General features: G+C 35.9%; 1 protein-coding gene across 7 annotated transcripts in view; it reads right to left on the bottom strand.

Annotated features, from left to right (window-relative positions):
* Positions 1-2,037: 2,037 nt before the first annotated feature.
* Positions 2,038-23,468, bottom strand: part of SLCO4C1 (solute carrier organic anion transporter family member 4C1) — a 97,061-nt gene continuing 75,630 nt past the window's right edge. For 5 of the 7 annotated variants that reach the window (XM_030466791.1, XM_030466792.1, XM_030466793.1 and 2 more), the window contains 12 exons: positions 22,378-22,641; positions 15,987-16,181; positions 13,613-13,709; positions 12,669-12,790; positions 11,649-11,764; positions 11,276-11,420; positions 10,208-10,403; positions 9,282-9,432; positions 6,593-6,780; positions 4,523-4,587; positions 3,420-3,557; positions 2,038-2,299 (listed from right to left, as the gene is read on the bottom strand). In XM_030466791.1, the coding sequence (XP_030322651.1) occupies positions 2,175-2,299; positions 3,420-3,557; positions 4,523-4,587; positions 6,593-6,780; positions 9,282-9,432; positions 10,208-10,403; positions 11,276-11,420; positions 11,649-11,764; positions 12,669-12,790; positions 13,613-13,709; positions 15,987-16,181; positions 22,378-22,641 (1,802 nt within the window). In that variant the 3' untranslated portion in view covers positions 2,038-2,174. The remainder of the gene's footprint in view (positions 2,300-3,419; positions 3,558-4,522; positions 4,588-6,592; positions 6,781-9,281; positions 9,433-10,207; positions 10,404-11,275; positions 11,421-11,648; positions 11,765-12,668; positions 12,791-13,612; positions 13,710-15,986; positions 16,182-22,377; positions 22,642-23,468) is intronic. The other 2 variants (XM_030466795.1, XM_030466796.1) reach the window with 2 other exon arrangements.

Genomic DNA, 23,468 nt, shown 5'->3' with positions numbered 1-23,468 from the left:
TTTAATATAAGATATAAGCTCATATTTAAAAAACACAGACCAAGACAAAAAAAAAGCAATCTAAAGACTTTTTTAAGAAGAGAGGCTTTTCCTTGCAAGAATCTATATAGAAAGTTACACATTATATAGAGAATGGGACAGAGCCCATACTGAGGAGCATCTCACAAACAGAGCCATTGACGTTGGAAGGGACAGCTTGAGATCACCCAGTCCAATCTCAGCTTGTCCACCAAGAACCCTAATTATTGTGCTGCTTCTCCTAAACAAGATAAAGTTTTATCATCTTTAACAAGTTGCAGGTTAGTTTATAAAATGCAGCAGCCTTTATCACCAACTGTAACTTTACATCATGGCAATAGTTACTTCCTTCTTCACCCAAATAACCACTTCAATGCAACTAAGCGTGCTGGTAAATGCCACAGAAGAGGAAGGTCCTGTTGCTCTGCCCTGAAAGTTTTGTAATCTGCAACCACATTAGGCAGCAGAAACTGTAACCTATGATATTGTCTAAGAGAGAACAAGAGAACCACGTTTACTAGTTTAGCTACCATACTGCTTGTCTTTACTAGGACAAAATGACTTGCTATACCCCACTCAATCCATCTCAGAAAAATTCTGGAAACAGAATTCAGAGTTTTAGGCTGTATTACCAGGGAAGATCGGCATTTAGTTCTTTCAAAAGAAGTTACTCTCCTTATTATGAGCCCATTTATCAGGAAACTGTTATCTGAAATGATTCAACTAAATAGACCAACTATGAATTCAGCTGTGTATTCTGCCCTTTTCCTCCTTCATCTCAAAAGCCATGAAGTCTTGTGCTTTCAGAGGTGTACTCTGGTTTATTTTCTGCATAACTCTTTCTAAATAGTTACAGAAGATATTGAGTTGCATATATAACTCTGCCTCCTTTAACAGCTGCATTTAAAAGAATTGCATGACCTATATGCCACAGTCCTTTGCTATAGCACTTGTTTAAAAATCTTGATAGTGTCAATGAGTCCATGTAACCAGAGAAAAAGGGCATACACAGCTTTATTGGAATGACATGTATATCCACCACAACAGAAAGGATGTTTTACATTAACTACCAAGTGCAAAAGATACCTTGCTCATTAAAATTTTCAGTCAATATTTCAGTCACAGGCAATATTGTTTAATATCTGGTAGAAGTAGCTATTTCAAACAGTTTTAATAGCAATGCAGTGTATAGATCAAAAGGAACAATTAAAGCTTTATTTTCTTAATCTTGATTATTGCATATTCTTTGCTAGCTTTCAGCCCTGTGTTTCTTGGAGCTGAGAGGCCTGTAACTGTCACTTCAAAATGACACCACGCACAGAGAAGTAGTAAGAAAATAGGTTTTATTTTCCAGTTTTAAAGAAGAATGCTAACAATGCCTGAAGAAAGCAGTTACCTTTCTATATATAGTCCACACAGAAACACCCAAGCACTTAAATTAGCAACCATTTTTCTATCACAAACCCACCCATGCTGTAATAATTATTCACATTTTTCTACAAAAAATGAACTTATACCATTAAGATAACATGTTAAAATATTTTTAATACATATTGATACTTGCACATTCCAAGTGTATCTACAGTCAAAATCCCCAATTTAGGCACTCACCCATATTATGGGCAAATTATATCCCTTTTAAACATTCACAGTTCCCTTTAACATATCATATTACTTGTTTTCTCTCACTGCAGTCTTAGCTATTAGTATATAAGCAGGGGCAAACTGGAGCTCACAGTCACCCTGTTTTTTTAATTTTACTTTATTATTTTGGTAGGTTTTTTTTTTAATATAGTGAATGGGACAGAGCCCACACTGAGGAGCTCATGATAAAAATTTGTTTTTTCTTTGTTTGTTTGTTTGTTTTTTTAATCAGAGTATTCCATCTTGTTTCACTTAAGTTATAAATCAGACATTTAAAATCAGACTGCAAATTTAAATTTAAATTAAATTAGTTGATTTAAATTTTTTTATACACACAATGGCATACAAAAAACTATGTTTAGCAAGTTAGAGAACATGACACATTTCACAAATATTTTAAGTTGTTTGAGAACTGAATATGATCTTGTAACAGTGTAACAGTTACAGATATGATCGTGTAACAGTGGTTAATTCCTACTGGCTTCTTTCAAAAGCCCTCGATTTGCCATGATTTATGTGTGTACAGTAGATACCATTCCTGAATTCTTTTCTGATAGGGCTGCACTTGCTGGTGGAGGCTTATACAAGCATACCGCTATGACTACAAAGATGATCGTGATGAGTTTACAAGCAGCACCTGAATGCAAAGAACAGAAGTGTTGCAGTCACCTTAAAGAGTAGGCAAGAGGTTTCTGTCATTTATAAAGTTTCAGATGCTGAGATACAGTGTAAGCCTTTTAAATGGATGCAGTGAATTTCAATTTATTTTGCAGGAAGGGCAACAGGCAGATAAAGGCAGTCTTCCAACTGACTTCAGCCCCTCACCTGCCTCCCTGCTTGCAGCAGCTTTTGCTATTATTTCAGTTCTGTATTTCTTCACCCCATTCTAGTCTGAAATGCAAGTCTTCCTTAATTCCTGTTTCAGTACTATTGTTCATTGCATAAACATTCTCTTTGCCACAAACTGTAACTCCCCATGTACAAACCTGTTACGTATTCTCTCCTTAGCTACCCTAAAAGCTTTTCCATTTACTCATCACTGGTACATTGCATTTTGTGAAACAGGACAGACGGGGGAGGCGAAGGAAAAAGAAGAGGAAGTATGTTCTATCACAAATATGCCTAAGAGATACTGAGACCTGAAGTTGTGACTCATGTTTTTTAAGATTTGAGATTAGATATTAAGAGTCTACAAACTGAACTGCTAAGTATCACAACTGATAGAAGACAGGACAACAGCAGTTATCACAGATGCAAGCTTAGCCTGCCTTCCCACTTCTAGATACACATATCTCCATACTTGAAGGCAACAGATTGTTAAACAACTTGGGAAAACAAATATTTTCAGGATCTTTATATTAACTCAGGATTCATATATGTTGATATATGACAAAAGGAAGAAAGTTCCTCAGGCTTTAAACTGCCAACAGACCAAGTCAGGTATGACTGAGTATGTGCCAATCCCTTCAAAGTCAGTAAATAAATGTCAGTAAATGACACTGAAGAAAGACTGAAGTATAATTTGTATTACTGTTATTAAAAAAAAATATTTCTACATAATTTTTAAGAGCCACAATGCAATATAATTATTTCCATATAATTTTGCTTTTTATTATTTATGGAAAAAATAGGTTTTTAAAAAACGGTGCTGCTAAAAAGAAAGGGTGAGTTCTTATTTTAAAATAATTTGCATTCAGGAGTTAAGGTCAGTATATATATTACGCTGTACATGTACTTACTATGAACAAGTAACTTACTTATGCCCATCAGCTGATAAGCCATGCTTTCATTGTCATAAACCCAACAAGCTCCTGTAGTGTGACATTCATTAATATCCCACAGAGTACAACTGTTGTCTATGGCTGCACCAAACAAAATCGGTCCAGGAATAGTACCTAAAAAACACAGTAACATGTTGGAACACCCAAATTACTTGGAATAATCTAAACTGCTATTGATGCAGAAAATGAAATGCCACATGGTGGCGAAGATAAAATGGGACAGCCATTTGCACTACACAAATTTTTAACCAAAGTCATAAGCCTCATATATAATCAAGGGAAGGATTTTAAGTGAAGAAAAACAAGACCTTTTTCTCAGATTATTTACACTAAACTGTTCCAAATGCACAGAACTAATGAACGCCACTGCCCATGGCAGGGATGTTGGAACTAGATGATTTTTAAAGTCCCTTTCAACCCAAACCATTCTATAGAATGTTAACATATAATACTTTTAAATACATGTAATACACACTTTAAAATACACTATCACACCCAGTAAGTATAGAAGTCTATGAGACAGTTTTACTATTTTAGCTTTTGGAACTTGAGATGTTAACTGCACAAAGCTGTTTTTTATTACATCACTTTTTTTTATCTTAGGTTTCAGAATAGGCCTCCTTCTGAGAGAAGTGAGAACAGGTGCCTTCAGCTGAAAGAATGAGTTAAGTGTATTTTGGTCATGCTGGTAAGAACAAGAAAGGCTAAAATGAGCATACATGCCCTGTTCAAAGATTAATTTGAATTCAGATAGCATCTGCTTTAAAATCAGTGTACTTTATAAGTCAATGACACTCTACTTCAAGCTCATCTGAAGGCTTTTTAATACACTATAGGTAAGTCTAGCATAATATCCAATACATACATAAATTATAACAGAATCACACAATTATCAGAGTTGAAAGGGACCTTTAGAGATCACCTAGTCTAACACTCCCACTAAAACAGTATCACCAAGAGCACATTACACAGGACTGAATCCAGGTGGCTTTTGAGTATCTCCAGACAAGGATACTCCACAACCTTCCTGAGCAGCCTGTGGCCATATAGAAGGAAGTGTTCCAACAAGAAAGTCATACCCAGTAGTCGTAGAAACACTGACTGGACTCCAAGAGCAAATGTACGTTGTTTATCTGGCACACACCTGCAAACAAGATTTGCAGTTTAGGACTTGGAAAACAAGTTTTAAGTGTTTTGCTTCTCTGCTTTGTCCCTCAGTGAATGTTTTGTTTTAATATATTCTCTTAAGATGATAATTGCAGAGGGTTTTAGCAATCCATTGGTCAGAACAAGCAACCAAAGAACTTCAAGAGGTGTTTTGACAAAAGACAGAAACAACAACTATAGCTCACCAAGGAACCAAGGTTTGAATTAGTTCAGCCATATAAACACCAGCTAGTCAGCAGCACCCTGGATATACTGGTAAATGTTTTTTCCACAGAACTGTGAAAGATTTAAGGATAGTGCTAGAATGCAACCCTGAGCTACAACTCCTTAAGAAGCACTACATGAATTGAGACTAGACTTCAGCACAAGCACAAGGCGTTATATTTCCTATAAGCTTTACATATAGCCACCTGACTTTACAAATGGTTAGTTCTAGCCTATGCTAAATAAATCAATATATTGACTGAACAATTATCAATATATTGAAGAAGAATTTACCTCTTTACCTCCTACCCATTTCTTTTAGATCCTTTTCTAGCAACAAAACATTTTATGCTGAGTGTCTTAAAGATATTACCATAAAGATTAAATACAACTTAGCTTACTTCATTTATAAAATTTAATTATCACACATTTCTTAAGCAAATTGTGTCTCTGAAGAAGTGCCAGTGATAAAAAAAGACTAATTTAGCACTGAGTTATTCCCTCATTCTGCATGTATAAGAATTAGCTGTAGGAAAACATGCAAAATGAGCAGTTATCAGCAGCCACAATTAGAATCTCTCTACCCATTAAGGCAAGTAGAGCAAGGAGAACGAGTTTCATGTAGTGTGGGTGGTTATTTCTAGCAGCAGAACAGTCATGAACAAGTGGGTTATACTGAAGCACAACAGGCCAGCTGAAAAGATACCAGAAGTGACTGCAGTAGCTTACCTCACATTTAGCTACTCAATTAGTTTTTGCACATTTAAATTACTCTGCAGTTGCCCCTCCCATAAAAACTGTTTCATCATTTCAGTTGAAGTGTACAAGATTGAAAATTTCAAATGTTATTGCTTAGAATTACCTAAGTCAAACATAGATCAGTTTTCAAGATGATGAAATGCTTCAAATTATGCTGCGCCTGCACTAATATGACAGATTTACACCAACCTCCAACAGGGGCTACTACAAAGCACTGTTGCAGTGTAAAATTTCCCTACCCAAGCCCCTGACTAGAAAGTTAAAAAAAGATCATCCAACCACACACTCTCAAAGAATGATGTGTGCCTCACATCATGAACGTTTTCTCTCTAAATGTATCAGAGGTACAAGCCAGATTTCAACAAAGTGAAACAGCTCTACCTCCAGAAAGAGAATGGCTTTTTAAAAATTTAAAGCATTCATGAATGATTTTCAGTAATTTTTAAGAGTCAGCCACTGGCTAACAGCCTCATACATGGTGTCACATTTTATGTTAATTACAAACACACATAACATATAAGGATCAAGATTGTCTACAGTTTTTGACACAGTAATTTTGCAAGTCAGAACTCTGAAATGAAACAGGAATTGAATACTGAGAATATAAGATGGATTGTTACTTTGTTCTTTTCCTGGTATAAATTGAAATCCTGGCACTACCAATACACAGGCTGATTGAACATTTTCTTCATCTAAACACATAGCACATTTATTCCTTATTGCTTTGACAAAAACAATCAATCAGCAGTGCTCCCACAAAAGAGTGGATTTTCCTACAAGTAGGGACTATTTTAATTTTTAATAGATTCACACAGTATCTAATAAACAAAAGTTACAGAGATAGCAAACAGTGGTATGATTCTCCTCCGATTCAAGTACTGCCTGCTTACTACACCAAGTACTACAACACAAAATCCCTTGTATATTGACTTAAGTCCACATTACACAGCAAAATAAACTGGGCTTTTTCACTCATCTTTCACAAGAATACTACCTACTTCTCAGCCAAAAGAACATACCTGAGAATGGCCACAGTTGTTGGAGTAACTGCCATAAATGTAAAAACAACAGCAAAAAAGAAGGTGGCCAGGAATAAAGGTAAAAGTCCGCATTTTGGTGGGCATTTCCCAGCGACAGCTTCATAAAGAAAGTCTTCAGAGACAATTTCTACTTTTGGTTTTCCAATACAGGAACAGTTGTGATAAGTCTACAAATAATTTATAAAACAAAATTTAGCACTAAGAATGACACTAGAATTGCTGGATGTTCATTGAGTCTGCAACATTCTGAACAAAAACATAAACCCTGACTTTACAGGTAACAGTCCATCTCCTGATGATTGTATGTCAATGAAATCCTCGTTTTAACTGGTGCAGAACAGCAGAATTTGACTGATCTAGCTCACCTGAGCAAAAATTATTTTTGGTTTTGTGATCTAAGAAGCCAGTGGTAATCTCCATTTTATGTGAAGAAAGTTTTTAGGAACAAGCATAGAAAACTTCAGATTTTGCAGTTAAGTGGAACAACCATATGCAGTACTTACTCTAGAAAAACACCACAGGAAGCCTTAAAACAGTAACTTCTGCACTTGAATCTTATTATGAATCAGTGAAGACAACAGCAGTTACTATACATGGTTAAAAATGGGCAAGATACGGTGTTCAAACCATGTTTTTTTTAATATTGATATACGCAGATATAAACATCTTTGAAAATACATACTCTCCAAACAAATCAGTTCTTTGAAAACATTAAACACCATGGAGGGTTCCATGAGTGGAGTGGGAGGAAATGTTTCTCTTCTGTGTCCCCACAAGAATGGCTGCTTTTGCAAAGTGTAACTTCTGAGAAAAAGGTTTCAAAAGCTTCAGTTTCCTTGCAGCATAAGATACCTTACATGGTTCTCAGAAGGTGCTTTCCAATACTGAAATAAGCTAATGCTAACTTATACCTACTTTATTAATTAAACTGTTGTTTGTTTATGTAAAATTCTCCAAAGAACTTTAACTAGCTTGACTACTATAAACTGTTACTTGAGCAGGGTGCATTCTTTAGGTTCACGTGTACTTGCATCACTGTTTCCTCAAGCCTTGTTTCTCAAGCCTAGGCAATACATATCATCCAGTTACAACAGCAGCAGAACAAACTGGAAACCACAACAGTTAATTCTTTGTAGATGCTGGCAAGTTCCACATCTCTTAACAGTCTTAGCTATAAAAAGGATGGTTTTCACACTAGGCTGTACTTGACAGGAGGAGGCGTGAGCTCTACTCTTAAAATTTCAGTAGGAAAGAACAGAAACAATGTGGGATTGCTTTTGTAAGCAGATGAACAAATAGAACAGTTATGCTCTCATTTTGTTTTCAAAGAAAAAAATTAAAACTTATCAGTTAACTGTGGAGTTTTCACAGCAAGAAGTAATCAGCCTCCTACTTTTCTTTCCAATTCTAATTTACTATTGTCCCTTTCTGATATATGAAGGCTCTACAAGCAATCCTGGTTGAGCTTTCCTACCTTTAGGATCTTACTACAGTTCTCCCATATCCCTGATCAAGAGTTTGCTGTATTGGTAGAGACAAGCACAGAAAGTCTCTCAGCACTGGGAAGGTTCAATAATAATTGCAGCTGGTGGTGTTAATGGCTGTGGCATTCATATTACTACTACAATTCCTTTTAAGAAAACCGACTTCAAGGTTTGGAAACTCACAGAAGCAAGTAACATTAAATTGTGCTTAAAGATATGGATAATAGCTGCCTAACCTCAAGGCAGTTGCTAATTTTTACTTCCTTGACTGTCAATTCTATTTAAGTGTTTTCAGGTTTCCTTTATTTTCAGCATTAGAAAGTTCAGTACAAGTAACATTTGTAACATGAGAGTGGAAAAGTGAGAAACACAGTGTGATTGACAAATAAAGTCCTACAATAGAAAAAGACTGAGGAGATGGGAATGGGTGATGTGCCCACGAAGCTCATGGAACAACGTAGACTGAGTGACAACAGCTTTGCTGTTGCAAAGAAAGCTATGCAGGAAATTAATAGCTACATCAGTTTTGTGGATCAACTGATGCTGCAAATGTTTCACTCTGAGTAGATTAAGAGAGTATGAAAGTGTCCTAAAGTTAGGTGGACTGGCATGGGGGCAGCTCAGCTCAGACTAATATGGATTATAAAAAAAAAAAAGACAACGAGAAGAATTTCAAAGAGCAACAGACTTAAGCTGACTTGAACCTTCATATGCTTTCCCAAACACTGAGGAGGCCAAGCGCTGCAATGATGAGCATGTTAAGAGAGTGGTAATGGGAATCACAGTGGTATTGTGACAGAACCATATATGGCCATTCCTATACTTAACAACTTAAAATTGCATTGTGTTCTCAATATAAAATATACCATTCTACTAAATCAGAAACCCTATGTAACATCAACTATCATGAAATAAGTACATTTTATATTAAGCATTACACACTCCACAAGTGGAATATCTAGAAGCACTTGGTCAGATTGTACTGGATTCTGATGCATGCTACTGATTCATCCTACTTAGACAAGCGTTTCAAATTCACACTAATTTTTCTTATAGTAATAACCACCTACACTCAGAAATAATGTTATTTCCTGTCATACTAATAGAAAAACATTTTTTTAATAGAATCAATCTTGCAGGAAACCAGAGCAGACCATGTCAGCTATTTTGATAGCATAATGTACCTTTTCCAAGTTAAAAAGCTGTGATGCACATCCTGCGAAACAGGGTGAAAAGTACTGTACTTCATCTCTGCCACAAACTGGGTAGTACATAGCACGCAAACATTTGCAGTTAGCATTGCACGGAGCTGTTAAGTTATGCAGCGTGCCTGTTCTGAAAAGAAAAAGTTAATAGGCTTTTAGTAAAGTAATTTAAAAGCAGCAGACATGTTAAAAAGTACTGCAGTATTTATAGGGTAATAAATATAAAAATATTCAGCTCAACTGACTTAAGAACTTAATTGCTTAAAAATAAGCCATGTTCCTAGTAGTTTCAATTCTAGAGGGAATTCCCATTTATTCTGTACCTAGTTATTTTTGTGTGATTATTACTTCCATAGATTATGCCTCCAACTTTCATTCCACAGAATTTATTATGTAATTCTGTGTTACAAGCTAATTCTTATGTCATCTTCTTTCCCCCACATACTTATGCACTTGAATATGTTCAATTTACAGTATTAGGAAAAAATGCAACAAGATTAAAAGCAGCTTTTGGTGTTGTTTGTTCTACTGGTCATATTCTAAGGGTTTGGGGGTTTCTCTGTTTTGGATTCAAGTCCATTTGCAAATACATTGTATTTTTATTATTTTTAACATGGTTATGTGGACATCTAGGTTGCTCCAGCACCAAGATGACTGAATAAGCTGAATGCAGAGTGCTATGATATGTGAAGTCTTATCACATCTAAAGGGACCTTAAAGATTTTCTCTGGCTGTTTAGGGAATAAAATAAACTCTGTTCTTCATTAGTTAACTCTTGCTTACTACAATTTCCTTTCCACACATCAAGGCAAAACATGACATTTTAAAAGGTTTTATACTCAATGATATAGCTTATCTTTGTTAAACATAATGCCAAGCCCAAGAGTGCATTAAAACATATTTACCCATTATATGTTTCAGAGACACCTGCAAAAGGTTCATTCCCACACTTAGCAAACAAAAACATTGTGTTTAAGAGTAGGGCCACTGAACAAGTGCCTATTGTGAACTTGATTACGCATTTGCAATCCATTTTGTACTTGGAAACCAAGATGCCACTTATGATTTGGCCTAGTGCTGCTGCTGGAATTAATACAAGCCCTAGAGAGAAACAAAACACCAGCAGTTATACAATGCAAGTTACAACTAGTGAAGCAATTTAAACTGCAAATTTGTGTTAAGAAAAAAAATCACTACAGTGACCTGTATCTTCAGATGCAGTCCATATGATGTCAAACCATTGCACCACAATATGTCAGCATGATTAACTTAGCCTAGTCTTACAGTATCTTTAGGCTTCCTAGAAGTTCAACTTGACAGTTGAATTTAGAGTTCCCTAGCACCCAAGTTCATATTAGGCTACTTAAGATTACTGCATACTCGACAGAAATCTAAACATCCGTAGGCTGCTTCATGAAAACAAAATGCTTTTTCATTGCTTCAGTTTTTTTCACACGTTTCAGTGTTTTTCACACGTTCATGTTCTTTGTTATGCATTTCTGCTATCATGTTTTAAGATAATATAACTATTATAGAAGGAAGAGCACAAGATATAAAAAGGCATCTACAGTGAGGGTAAGTTTTGCTGTGAAAGTCCATGTAGTCTATAGTGATTTATTCTCTTTGCAGTACTATGATTCTAGATATACACCAAAGTTTTCTTATATGGCTAATCTACAATACAACACAACTCGCTGTAACTTGCACTGACCCGAAACAGCTAATTTTAAAGACAGTTTAGGTAAAGTGTCAAAACTGCATAGGCTGCAGATGCCTATAATCAAAAGGTTTTTCATAGGGCAGGCAACAATATCAAAAAAATACTATTTCTGCTGTGAGAACTGCATTTCATGTAACTACATTCAGAAATACCATAGACAAACTCAAGACGACTGTATCAACTTCCACCTATAATGTTAAAATATGTTTTGCTGAACATCTCATTAAGATTTTAGAATGAAAAGCCACATTACCTCCAAGAGTTGCTGAAAAACTTGGTGTCTTTCCAAACTGATTTTCTATAAACTTTGGTAGAAACGTGGCAAAGCCAGTGGCAACTAAAGCTTCTGAAGCACTGGCTATTATTAGACTCATAAGCACTGGATTCTTCAACAGTATCTATGAGGAGAAATTATCATAACACTAAGGAAATTATTTCATTGAAATACCATGTAAACTAGAAGTCACTGTATTTTAAAGTAGATATTCTCATGTGGAACTCCACTTCAGTAGTATTGGAGACTTCACACTATCAAAACCAGTAAAGAGGCATTTACTCTTCTAAACATTTCTGTATTACCTGAAAAGGAATTTCATTTAATATCAGTAAATTTAGTATTCTCTTACCAGGAGAGTCATGGGAAAGTCTCTAAAACTTTTTCCAATATTCTTGGTCTCAACAAGTGCCTCACTTCCATCATTATGTGTTTCAGAGATTTTTTCAGCCTGTATTTTTGCTGTTCCTACAAACAGGCATATTTATTGACAGCGAAAACATTGAAATCGCATATTCCTAGACTTACAGTCTCAAAAAGTATCTAATATTTCCTTGGGAAATATATCTCAGAAATTTTCAGTGTTTGTGAATATTTTTATTGGTACAAATCCATAGAAGGATCAATAATGTATTGCTGTGGAAAGAAGAATTAGCTTGAAAGCTTTACACTTCCATTGGAATAAAATGGGGGTAAGAAGATATCATATGGGATATCCTAGGAATTCAAAACTATCCTGAAAGTCCATTCAAATTTTACTTTAAGAAATCTTTTTATTCTCCCCAGTTATCTACTTCATTGATTCTTTTCTGCCATGGTTTCTCCTTCCAGAAAAGCATCTTAAGTTCCTTCATGTCTGCCTGAACAGACAAAAAAGGAGTACTAAAAACTAGAAATGAAAAGGGTGCTAGAAGGTACCCTTTTTAGAAGGCTGTTCCAGGATACTTTGATTCCTGCTTTATTATTCCACCTGAAACAATAAAGCAAAAGTCAAAGACAACAATGATAAGACAGCAGAATTTCTTTGGTTCATACTTTTTTTTTACTTGGTTCATAACACAGCAGCTTTAAATAGAGTACTAGGTGTCCCAGCTGCAAGCATCTTCCAAACTTTGACCATCAGTTTCCATGCTCTTCCCTGTTTCCAGTCCTACTGTACATCATTATATACATAAGTCCCTCCCTCTAGCCCATTGGCCATGTTTTAAAGGCTGCACATTGGAAACAAAGTATTTATCATTAGATTTTTTCCAGAGACAATTCACTGTTAAACAGAATCAAAGAGGAATTGATCCCTCAGTCCAGTAGTCTGTAATCCACAAGTACAAACAAATCTCTTTTCCGAAGTAGCCCGTTAGTGTTAAATATTCACCTGGCAGGTGTTTCGGAAAGCAGGAAAAAGGTATTACAAGGAGCCACATTGCAAAAAAGCATGCAAGAAATGCTATCCACCATGCTCCAAGCCAACGTGGGTCATCTCGATCCATCTTTGCACTGGAAAAACAATTTGGAAGAATCAGGTTTACCATTGATTAATATGCTCTCTTTAATACTGATTTAACAGAAAGCCTTTGACTAACAATTTTCTTGTTTTCTGCATGCATAAAATGTATTGCTTGCTTGCTTGAAGCACATTCATCAGCTATATTATAATTATATTGAACTTTATGAAATACAGCTTTCAACTGATGAGTCAAATTAATTCCGACTTGAAGACCACTATTTGGCCCTGATTTCAAGATCCTCTCGTATTATTAAGATATTGAAAAAGCTGTTTCTAGAAAGAATTTGCATAATCAATGAGTTATATGAAAGCGAATACATAAGTTCAGAATGCCACTGCATTGATCTTAAGTCCCTAAGACACAGGAAATAAAAGTGTAAATAAAGTGGGTTTTTTGGACAGTAATATAATGTAAAATGGCATTTTTTTAAACAGTGCACTATTACTCAACTGGTAGATTTTATCTATATACCTCCCCAGGAGGTATGTAGTAGCACCCAATGCATGACTAACCAAAAGACAAAGTATTTTTTGTTACCCAGCTTTAAAATAGCTAATATCTCGAAAAGCTAGAACTAAGTATTTGCACTGCAGGAAAACTTCTACACAGTTGAGTCACTACTCCCTGTGGCAAGTAACTCACTTGCTAGAACCCCCTTGTAAATGCAACTTGTTACCAAGTTTAAGAAGCTCTTGCAAATGCAGCATTTTCCAAACAAAAGTACTCCTCACAATTTCTCCTCACAGAGATGAAAGCCGAAGATTTTAACAAGAGTTATTAGGAAAAGAAAACAGACTTAATTTTATCTTGCCTTTCTGGAATCTGGATATCTATATAAATATTAAGGAGCTGGCCTCCCAAAGTATAGCCAATAGCAGGACCCATCAATGACATGGCATAGCCTATTCCTGGAAGAGAAAACACATCAAGTTTACCACACATTTTAAAATCTTTTCTTTAAAAAAAGTCCTTCAATGAACTTCAGATCAAATTGTTTCTGAAATTCAACCTGATCTTTCACTAGAATTACTTTATCTATACGACATAAAAGACAAAATTTGTAGTCCCTCAACAAGAAAATTTGTAGCTCTCCTTAAAAGCTGCAACTTGGACGTTCAGAAAAAGCACTTCACTGACAGCATCTTTATGTGTTAATAGATGGCCTCTTGCGAATCTTGCGCCTATAATCACAAGCAAGCTTGTTAAAAAAAAAAAAAAATCTAAAAAAATCCTCCAGAGCTACAGGTTTAACCAAATCCTACCAAGAACACTCTTAGGTCTACACATTTTTTCAGCCTTAGGACAAGATCTTCTTGGTGTCTCAAAAGTCTACTTTACCTACCAACAATATTTATGTGGCACTTTAACACTGCTGGCAGGAACACTGTGTATGTAGATTAAGGCTTGCAACTAATTAATATCTAAATAATTGGTAACACATGTATTCTTACTGCTAGTATTCTATCCTTTTTCCTAGGATGAAGAACCTGGGTTAGCTTTCAAAGTGCCTGGATGCTACATACTTAGTATTATTTCACGCTCTTTCAACAAGAAGGAATGATGGGGGTGGAGGCCAGAGGGGTGCAGAAGGGAATACTCAAGCATCAGGAAGTTGAAATAAATATTGAGTTGATATATCCCAGGTTTTCCTGTATTTTGGAAATAGTAACACCCTAATAAATACAGATTCATCCAAAAGAACCTCACACCTAGCTTAGGAGGTGCCTATTTCTTCATCCAAAACACTCTGTTATAATTTTGAACTGCTTAACTTTTTTACTGGCTTTAGATGCAGATGCCTCTGTTCAGCAAGAGGAGAAAAGTCCTAATGAAAACATAGTTTAACAGAAGAGAAAGAAACTTATCAGCTAGCAGAAAGTTCTAGGCTTTCTTTTGGTGTCTTTTGCAAGACTTCTAGCATTAGGAAAAACAACACAGTGTATTTTAAATCCTCACTACATTGCATAAAAGCAGGAAAATTAATTAAAGATTAATGTAGCTACTCACTTAACTTCTATTTTTGTCATTTTGGGGAGAATACACTGTTCTTCTTAACTCAGCAGTTAGCTGAAGACTGCATAAGCTTTAATTTATTGTATTGGTCTGCTATGTTTTAAGTATTGTCCTGAGTTGTAAGGCCATTTCTCAATCCCCTAATTGCAGAGGCTGCCTGAATTATGCTCCATTTATTTCAGTGACCTCAGAATATAACTAAAAATCATCTCTCTCAGTACTAAGTAACAGCAAAACTAAAAGCTGCCTTCAAGATTGAACACATGGAACTATTCTACATATTGGCAGCAAATGAAGTGGCTTGCCAGGAACAATTAAGCAAGAATTGTATGCAGATGGATAATTATTTAAATTTTGTCCCCTAGGACATTGACTAACTTGGGAAAACAGTCCAGGAATCTTAGATATTTTGAATTCTTCCTGCAAGTTACCACTATACCTAACATAGTCTTTTATCAGCTTAAACCAAAAATGGGATCCATAGAAAACACACTGAGACTGTAATGAACTTGGCAGTAAAAATACACATAACCCAGAGAATGCTAACTGCACAGATCAAAAAATACTGCTAAGAATTAGAATTCCTTAGCTTTCAAACAGTCCTACAGTAAGGCAAACATTTTCCTTGTTTCTAGGCAATTCCTTTAAATTAAGGAAAGATCATTCCAGCATTTCCTCTGGAAGTGCCAAATTTTTACACGCCTAGAGAACTACATTGATCACATGATGCACGGACGTCCCTGCAGTGAGGGTACAGACTACTGTTACAAGGAAAATAAATTAAACTGTTAAAGGATACAGTAAAGTATGGCTACTGACCTGGTATTGTGGGCAGTTTTCAACACTTGTTATGGTAAAAAGCAAATTTCTGCTACAACTTATTCTGTGGCTAACAGATAGGCTGCATAAAACAATCACTTTCCGTTACTGATATGGAAAAAGAGGAGGAGAGCAGAGCCTTACCATGATCTGCAAAGTAACTATTGAGAAGACTTGACTGTTGCAGCAGACCAATACTTAACTTGCACAGTAACTGATATAGAAACCATTTATGCACATAAGTAAATTATGACTAGACAGATTTAATTAGAGGAAATCATAAAACCACTTTTAAGGTGTTGAAGTCCCCTATACTATCCAGATAATGTGTTATAAATTTTTTTTAAAGTTACCTATATAAATTGAGGACTTGTTCTTTGGGACACTGTCATCAATAAAAGCTGTACCCAAAGTATATAATGGAGTTCCTCCAATTCCCAGCAACAGCTGACCCAGGATGAAGACATACAGATAACTGGAAAGTGAAGACCTTGTGCTGGTACTGCAAGTGAAGTTAGCAGAGCTTGTTCCTGGAATTTGACACGTGTCTGAAAGACAGAGACATCAAGGCTAAAATTTTGTTACTTGACTCATCACAGCCCAGTTGCAGAAAAGCCTTTGCTGAATCCTAAACTACATACGAAGAATTGACAGTGCCAGGCTCCCATTTTAACTTTCAGGTCTACGAATATATTCTATATGATAGTTCCCTAAACTTCTGATATCATACCCTCCAAAAGAAATACTATGATGGCTTGCTGTTCGGTTCTTTACCTGGAAGGAAAGATAAATGATACAGCCTTATTGAAGTGTTTCTTCTTGTTGAATGCATTATTGACCAGATGTATGTAAAAAACTGTCAAATGGTAATTCAACAGGTTAGTGAACACTCCTACATAACAGATACTTCACTTTGTTCTTGTATCTTATAACGATTCTGATGAGAACTAACAATAACTTCTGTTCTTTAGGGACAGAGCAGATGGAAAAAAAACAATGAAAGCTGGAGAGGAAAGCACAGTCGATAGAGTCAAAAGCAAAGAATCAAAAGCAAACAATCCTTCCTTCTCACATGGTTTTGGGAAGTGTTTCCCTGAAAAAAAGACACACCCTTAAAAAACCCCACACCACTATTTCTGGTAGAGTACACACTGCCCATCTCCAGAATGAGAAGCTAATGTAAAGCCTCTGCACTTGCCCACATTCACACAGAGGGAAGCAAAGGTAGAAAAAACTCAGGATGTACCGTCTCCTGGGTTCTTTGCCGGTATCAGAAGGTAAAAGAAAAGAGGAAGTGAAGATAGGGAATATGTCCTCTCCTTCCTCTTGCTATTATTGCACTTTTAATAGCAGACAGTCCCAAGTGACTAGTCACAAAGAGGATGTTTATTACCATGTTTTTCCACAGAAGAGCATACAACCGTAAGGAAGAGGATCAACCCATCACTTTGGCAGAACAAGCCATACTGACCAAATACATGAAAATATCCATCAGTTGACTGATAAATTCTCAATACTTTACTACAAAATTATTACATTTTTTCCAGGCCCTTTTCATTTCAGAATTTATTTATTTATTTTTAAGTAAACAAAAGGCAAGCCTGTCCACAGTTTGGACTCACATGACATGAACCACAAGGAAATGCTTGCCACACAGCAGGTATTTTTGGTTCAACATCAGCAAGTGCCAAGTCCTGCACTTTGGTCACAACAACCCTAAACAACACTACAGGCTTGGGAAGAGCAGCTGGAAAGCTGCCCAGAAGAAAAGGACCTGGGGTCCTGGTTGACACCTGGCTAAATCTGAGCCAGCAGCGTGCCCAAAGCCAATTGCATCTTGGCCACTATGAGAAATTTGTGATGCCAGGAGCACGGAAGTGACTGTCCTCTTCTATTCAGCACTGGTGAGATTGCACCTGAAGTACTGTATTCAGTTTTTGGATGCTACAAGGACACTGAATTGCTGCAGCATGTCCAGAGAAGGGCAGAGAAGGTAAGAACCTGGTGAAGGGTTTACAGAACAAATCCCATGAGGAGCAGCTGAGGGAACAGCGATTGTTCAGTTTGGAGACTGATGGGAGACCTTATCACTCTCTATAACTACCTGAAAGGAGGTTGTAGTGAGGAGGGTGTCAGCCTCAGGTCCAGAGAAAATAGCCTAAAATTGCATCAGGAGAGGATCAGACTTGATATTAAGAGGGTTTTTTAGTGGGAGAGTAGAGAAGCACTGGAATAGGCTGCCCAGGGAGCTAAGATTTGCCCAGAGAGATAAGATATTTAAAAAAAAAACAAACAGATGAGGCACTTCATTACATGCTCTAGTGAACATGGTGCTTTTTTCTGAGTTGACAGCTGGAGTCTGTGATCTTAGAGGTCTTTTCCAACCATGTCCATTCTATAAAGAGAACTATGTACACTGATATTATCATAAATCCATACATGAGTTTTATCATGCCTTCCTCCAGGAAAAACTGCACCATAGTAGTGCGGTCACGGCACACAACAGGTGATTCAGTGCTGTTGAACAGAAAGTGGTCAATGAATTTTCCTTCCTTTACACTTAGGAACAAAACTCATTTTAATGGGGAACATTTTATTATGAACCACTACTCTGAAAATTAAGGTTGTATGTTTTCCATTTATTGTAAATCTGCTTTCTTTACCAATACTCCTCTTTTCTACAGCAAACTGAGTCTAAAATCAGGTTACCTTTGTACTAGTTACATGTGCAGCGTCTAACACTGAGTATAGAAAGACACCATGCCCTTTCAGTATCTTGTTAACATACAATACATACATAAAACAAATATGCAGTTATAAATTAAGTTCTAGTACCTACTGGGCAAGTCTAAAACACGATTTAGCTACTTATCTTATTGTAGTACAAAAATAACAGTATCTTATTAAATATACATATCAAAGAACAAGCAATGCACATCAAGAAAATGCCATGAATTATGTCAAATGGCAAAAGTGTTGCCTAATTTGTGATCTAGAAATAGCCACATGAAATAAGCTGATTACATATGGTAATGGCAATCGAACTCTTAACAGACTGCAGTTCTTTATGAATCCCCATCCTACTCCAATTATCTCAGTTCATATCCATCTAGAAGTCTGTGCCATTATGTATATAATTGATTGCAGCACCTTTCCTTCACTTTTCTAGCTCTTTAATTTATATGGTCTAGGAAATGTATCCTGACATTGATATGAGAGAAGTTTATCACACGGGATTGTTTTCAGAGCCACATAATCAAGTCTAACTTCAAAATTAAGAGAACCATCAATATGCACTTTAATACAACTACAACCCTTTTCTTTGCATCAAGAATCACACCTCTTTTTATGTATTTTCTTTTTAGTCAGCAAGTACACCTGCTGAGTGGAGTCATGGACTACATTTCATGTTTCAAATTTACCACAAGACTATGAGCTTATTTAAACCAGTATAAGTCAAAACTGCCTTCAAGCAACAGTTTCCTCTACCTCAGCCATTCACATCATCCCTTTCTTGTACCAGTCCAAGATTGGTAAAGAGACACAGGTTAAACCTAACATGGATTTAAAATCCATGGATTAAATGGATTAAGTCCACAAGGCCAAAATATTCTCAAATATCTAATGCAACATACTACCAAAAAAGTTGCTTGAGCAACTACATTTAATTAGAAGTAAAACAGGCCCAGACTATTTTTGCTCACATCTCAAACTGCAGCCAGTAGGTGTGGGAGTTTTCTGGTTCTGTAGGACAGGGAATAGTTTAAAGAGAGCTGTGAGAAGTGAGAAATAGAGACCAGCTAAACTTTGATACCTTTTAAAACTTAAATATCTGTCTCCTCTTCAAGCCTTGAATGGGATAGTCACTCAAAGAGCCCTTCCTTGTTGAAGGACCTTGATGAATGAAGATTAAGTTCTTAGTTTCTAAAGGCAGATGTTACAGTATTATAGAACATCCAAGTGTCCCTGCACATGCAGTGAGGTTGGAACTATATGATCTTTAAGGTTCTTTCCAAACAAGACCATTCTATGATTCTGTAAGTAGTATAGAGAAATACACTATACATATACAGAACAGCAGCAGTATCCATGATTTGACTGATCAGACTCTTCAGAGAGGGAAACCAACAGAAAAAACAAAGATATACTAATCCTGCAAGACAAAACAGTAAAATTGGAGGCTGGCATCACACATTCTGCTGACATTAGTATCAAATACCAGTTTTCTTCAATCTTTAATTGCCCTCAGCATTTTCTGGGAAAAAAGATCAATTAGTGTCTTTCTGAGAATATTCTTAGCCACAAATGCCTTTTGAACCAACTAAGTTTCCAGTAAAACAGTAAACTGTAGTCAGATTTTAATTTACTCTCTCTTTTTAAAATCACACCATAAGTTTCAACTCAAATTGCTAAGGCTTGTTACTAACAATTTTTTTTTCCAAATACATCATTCACATCCCATTACCGAAGAAAGTCATGGATTAACTCAAACTGGTAGAGGCATCAGCGGTCATATAATCCAACCTCACCATCCAGTATTAAAACTGAATGCATACTGAGTTGCTCAGGACTTCACTCAGCAGGGTTGTGAAAGACTCCAGAGATAAAGACTCCAGTGTTACTGGGTAATCTGTTCCAATGACTGACTGCTCTCACAATAAAGTTGAGTTCTTTGAGCCAAATGAAGATCTGTATTTCACACCATTTTCAAATTTAAACATGTTTCAGTAAGATCTGAGAGTAAAGTTTAGACATTGCTTACAGCATCTGCTGTTTTTACAGTTCTCTCTGCTAAGGATAACTGGAAGCAGAATGGTTTCAGTAGACAAACCACTAGATGGAGTTCCTGACTACAAATATTCAAGTCAGCGAACCCTGACAATCCTATATAAAAATCGCTGGTTACATCCAGGTTACAAATTTGAGTTCAAAGCCTGTCTGAAGATTAGGCAAAGACCTGTTTGCTATAGCTGAAAACTTACATATGTATAAGTATATTTTAACTTATATAAGTATAAAGAGACAGACTACTGGTTAGCTACTCTTCCAATGGATTTCTGAAGACTGTCATTATGATAAATATTTCCAGTGGAATAATTTTATAGAGTTTCATACGTATATACTCAGAATAAAAGTAAATTATTATCGCAACATAAACCAGTAAATTCCAGAAGTCTGTTAGCCTTATAATGAAGGGAAGATTAATTTTGTTTCCTAGGCTAGATCTATGAATTAACCAGCAGCCATATTAAATATTGTACTAAATTACACCTTGAAGTTGTCCTGCAGGTGAAACTCACCATGCTTACACACAACAGATGAACATAATCAATCAAATAACCAACTAGGAACTGTCTGAAAATGAATTGGGTAGTAGATTTTAATATAACACATTAAATATGAGAGTTTACTCCCAATACATTAAAATCTCTATAAACTACTAAACCAAAGAAATAAGCATCAAGGAAGGTTTTTTGGGATGTGGTGCTATTGAATTCTGCAGCTAAATGCAGTTAAGATAAATCACTAATAGAAGATGAAGTAAGAGATATTTGATAAAACAGACTCTGAGATTTCAATCAAAATTGGTAGGAGTGGGACAGATCAGTTTCAACCATCAGCCATCTCCCTTCACACTCCCACACTGTCAGTAGAGTTTCAATAAACAAACACTTATAATGGGGCTGCAATCCTCTTCCATACTAGTGAAGCAGGAAGGGAAATTGTAGAGAAATGGGACTGCAACAGAGCCAAAAGAAGGTTGTTGCTGGCTGCAAGTAATCATATCCACTCATAGCCTCCAAACAAGAGTTTTTCTTTTGATATTGTTCATTTAAAAGTTCAATTAACTTCTGTCTAAGATCTTCACTTATAGATGGGGACCAAGCTAACCAAAGTTATTTAACTAACGGTTGACATCTGGGCAGCTCATGAAAGTGTATGACATAATTCACATGGGAAAATTCATTTGAGAATCAACAACCTGAAGACTGAGACCCTATTTCTTAACAACTACTAATTTTAGTGAGCACTCTAACATGCTTAGTCATTGAAGGCATAAATCTGACTAAACACTGAAATAACAATTAACAACAAACAATTAAGACTAAAAGATCAAGTCATCCTGCTTTAAAGATAACTGGATGTTTCCTTATAAAGAACAGGTGTTCAACTAAGCTGACATACCAACAGTTGGCACTGAGCACACTGCACTTAAAAGTCTTACTTTATGAGAAAAGATAGGTAAGTCTGACAGCTGACTTCTAACATGATTTTAGTACTGCTTTGTTCAGTATCGTTTACTACAGCTTTTTCTTACTCTCTTTATTTCAAATAAACTTTCAAGTTTTATTTACCATTTTAGAAGAATTTAGTGAAACATGACAATGAATTACTCAAAATTGATGTAATAGTTCAAACCCCAGAAGAATGGCTACATGTAGTCACCTTTCAGCATGAAGACTGTAATCCAACAGCTTTCCTTTAGCATTTATTCTACATCACTGACCTAACTTGCATCCCTATTCAAAGAAATGCCACATCAATTTTTACTCAAAGTGAATTTTAGCTGCATTCATCAATGCAAGTCAAAAAAACATTTTAATCAAATGTTGCTAATGGGCAAGAACTGATATTGACACTGAGATCTTTTCTGAAAAATCAAGTTCACTGTGCAGAGACAGCTCCTGAACTAACAGATATGGCAGAGTCACTACAGATTTTTTTTTTTAAGGATATGCTTACCTTCTATTTTAGTTCCATAGTGGTATTTTCCACTAGTGAAGTGTGGTAAGGAAAATGTAAGTGAGCCCAATCCTAGCATAAATGCTGAGAAAGCAAGCCACCGTGGCTTGTGCCCACTTTCTCCAAAGAAAGACACAAACAGTGACAAGATACAAAAAGCAATGTCATAGCTTGAAGAGATTAAACCAGTGAGGGAACTGTTCAACTCATAGCGCTTCTCAATTGTTGAAATACTAATGTTTATCAGGCCATTTACCACAATACCTAAAAAAAAAAAAAAAAAAAAAAAAGATAATTAGTGAAAGTTACTTTAAAGGTACTTTCTTTTAATACAGTTACAAATACAAACTTACCACGAGATCCAAGAGCTAAAATTAATACATGAACATAGTTATATTTTAAGCTTTTTGGTAGCTTTAAAATAGAGATATATAGTAGATTGATACAGTGCTAACTGAAGCCAGCCAAACTACACAGAATTATTTAATCCTGTTTTTTCTTGTGGACATTAGAGATTGAACACTCAAAATTGAAACCAGCAAAATACCATGCCTCAAATTCTGTTTATCAACATTCCAGATTCAGTTTGAATCACAGACATATTTAAAACAGAATGAATTACAGTGTTATAAAATACTAAACAACTTAAAAGGAAATTAGTCACACTTTTGACTTGTATCAGAATACAAACCACAACTGAATCAAGTTCAGAACATAGCTTTCAAATCAGGGTTTCCAAACGAGTATCACTTCCCTTCCTGCTGTCATGAAGGGAAGACTTTTGAACAGACACCCCATAATATATAAGAAAGTATAAAGCTATTTAAAGATAGCTTCTAACTATTTCAGAGCAACCAAGGTGATCAACTAGGAAAAAGTTTGCCTTCTGAATCAAGTTCCCTGAAGCAGAAGTATCAGAAAACCTCACAAAAAGGCCTCGCATGAGCTGGTGTAATTAGGCACAAACTCAAAAAAACTGATCAAAAAGTAGAAACAAGTAAGCTGTAACAGCCAATGGATGTTATAGACACTGGCCATTTCTTAAAAAGTGTTGGGTTTAGGTACTCACTTCAATTTTCCATCCTTTCCCT

This window comes from Calypte anna, chromosome Z, assembly GCF_003957555.1.
Source record: "Calypte anna isolate BGI_N300 chromosome Z, bCalAnn1_v1.p, whole genome shotgun sequence".
Lineage (NCBI taxonomy): Eukaryota > Metazoa > Chordata > Aves > Apodiformes > Trochilidae > Calypte > Calypte anna.
This window is presented reverse-complemented; position numbering and strand designations above follow the sequence as displayed.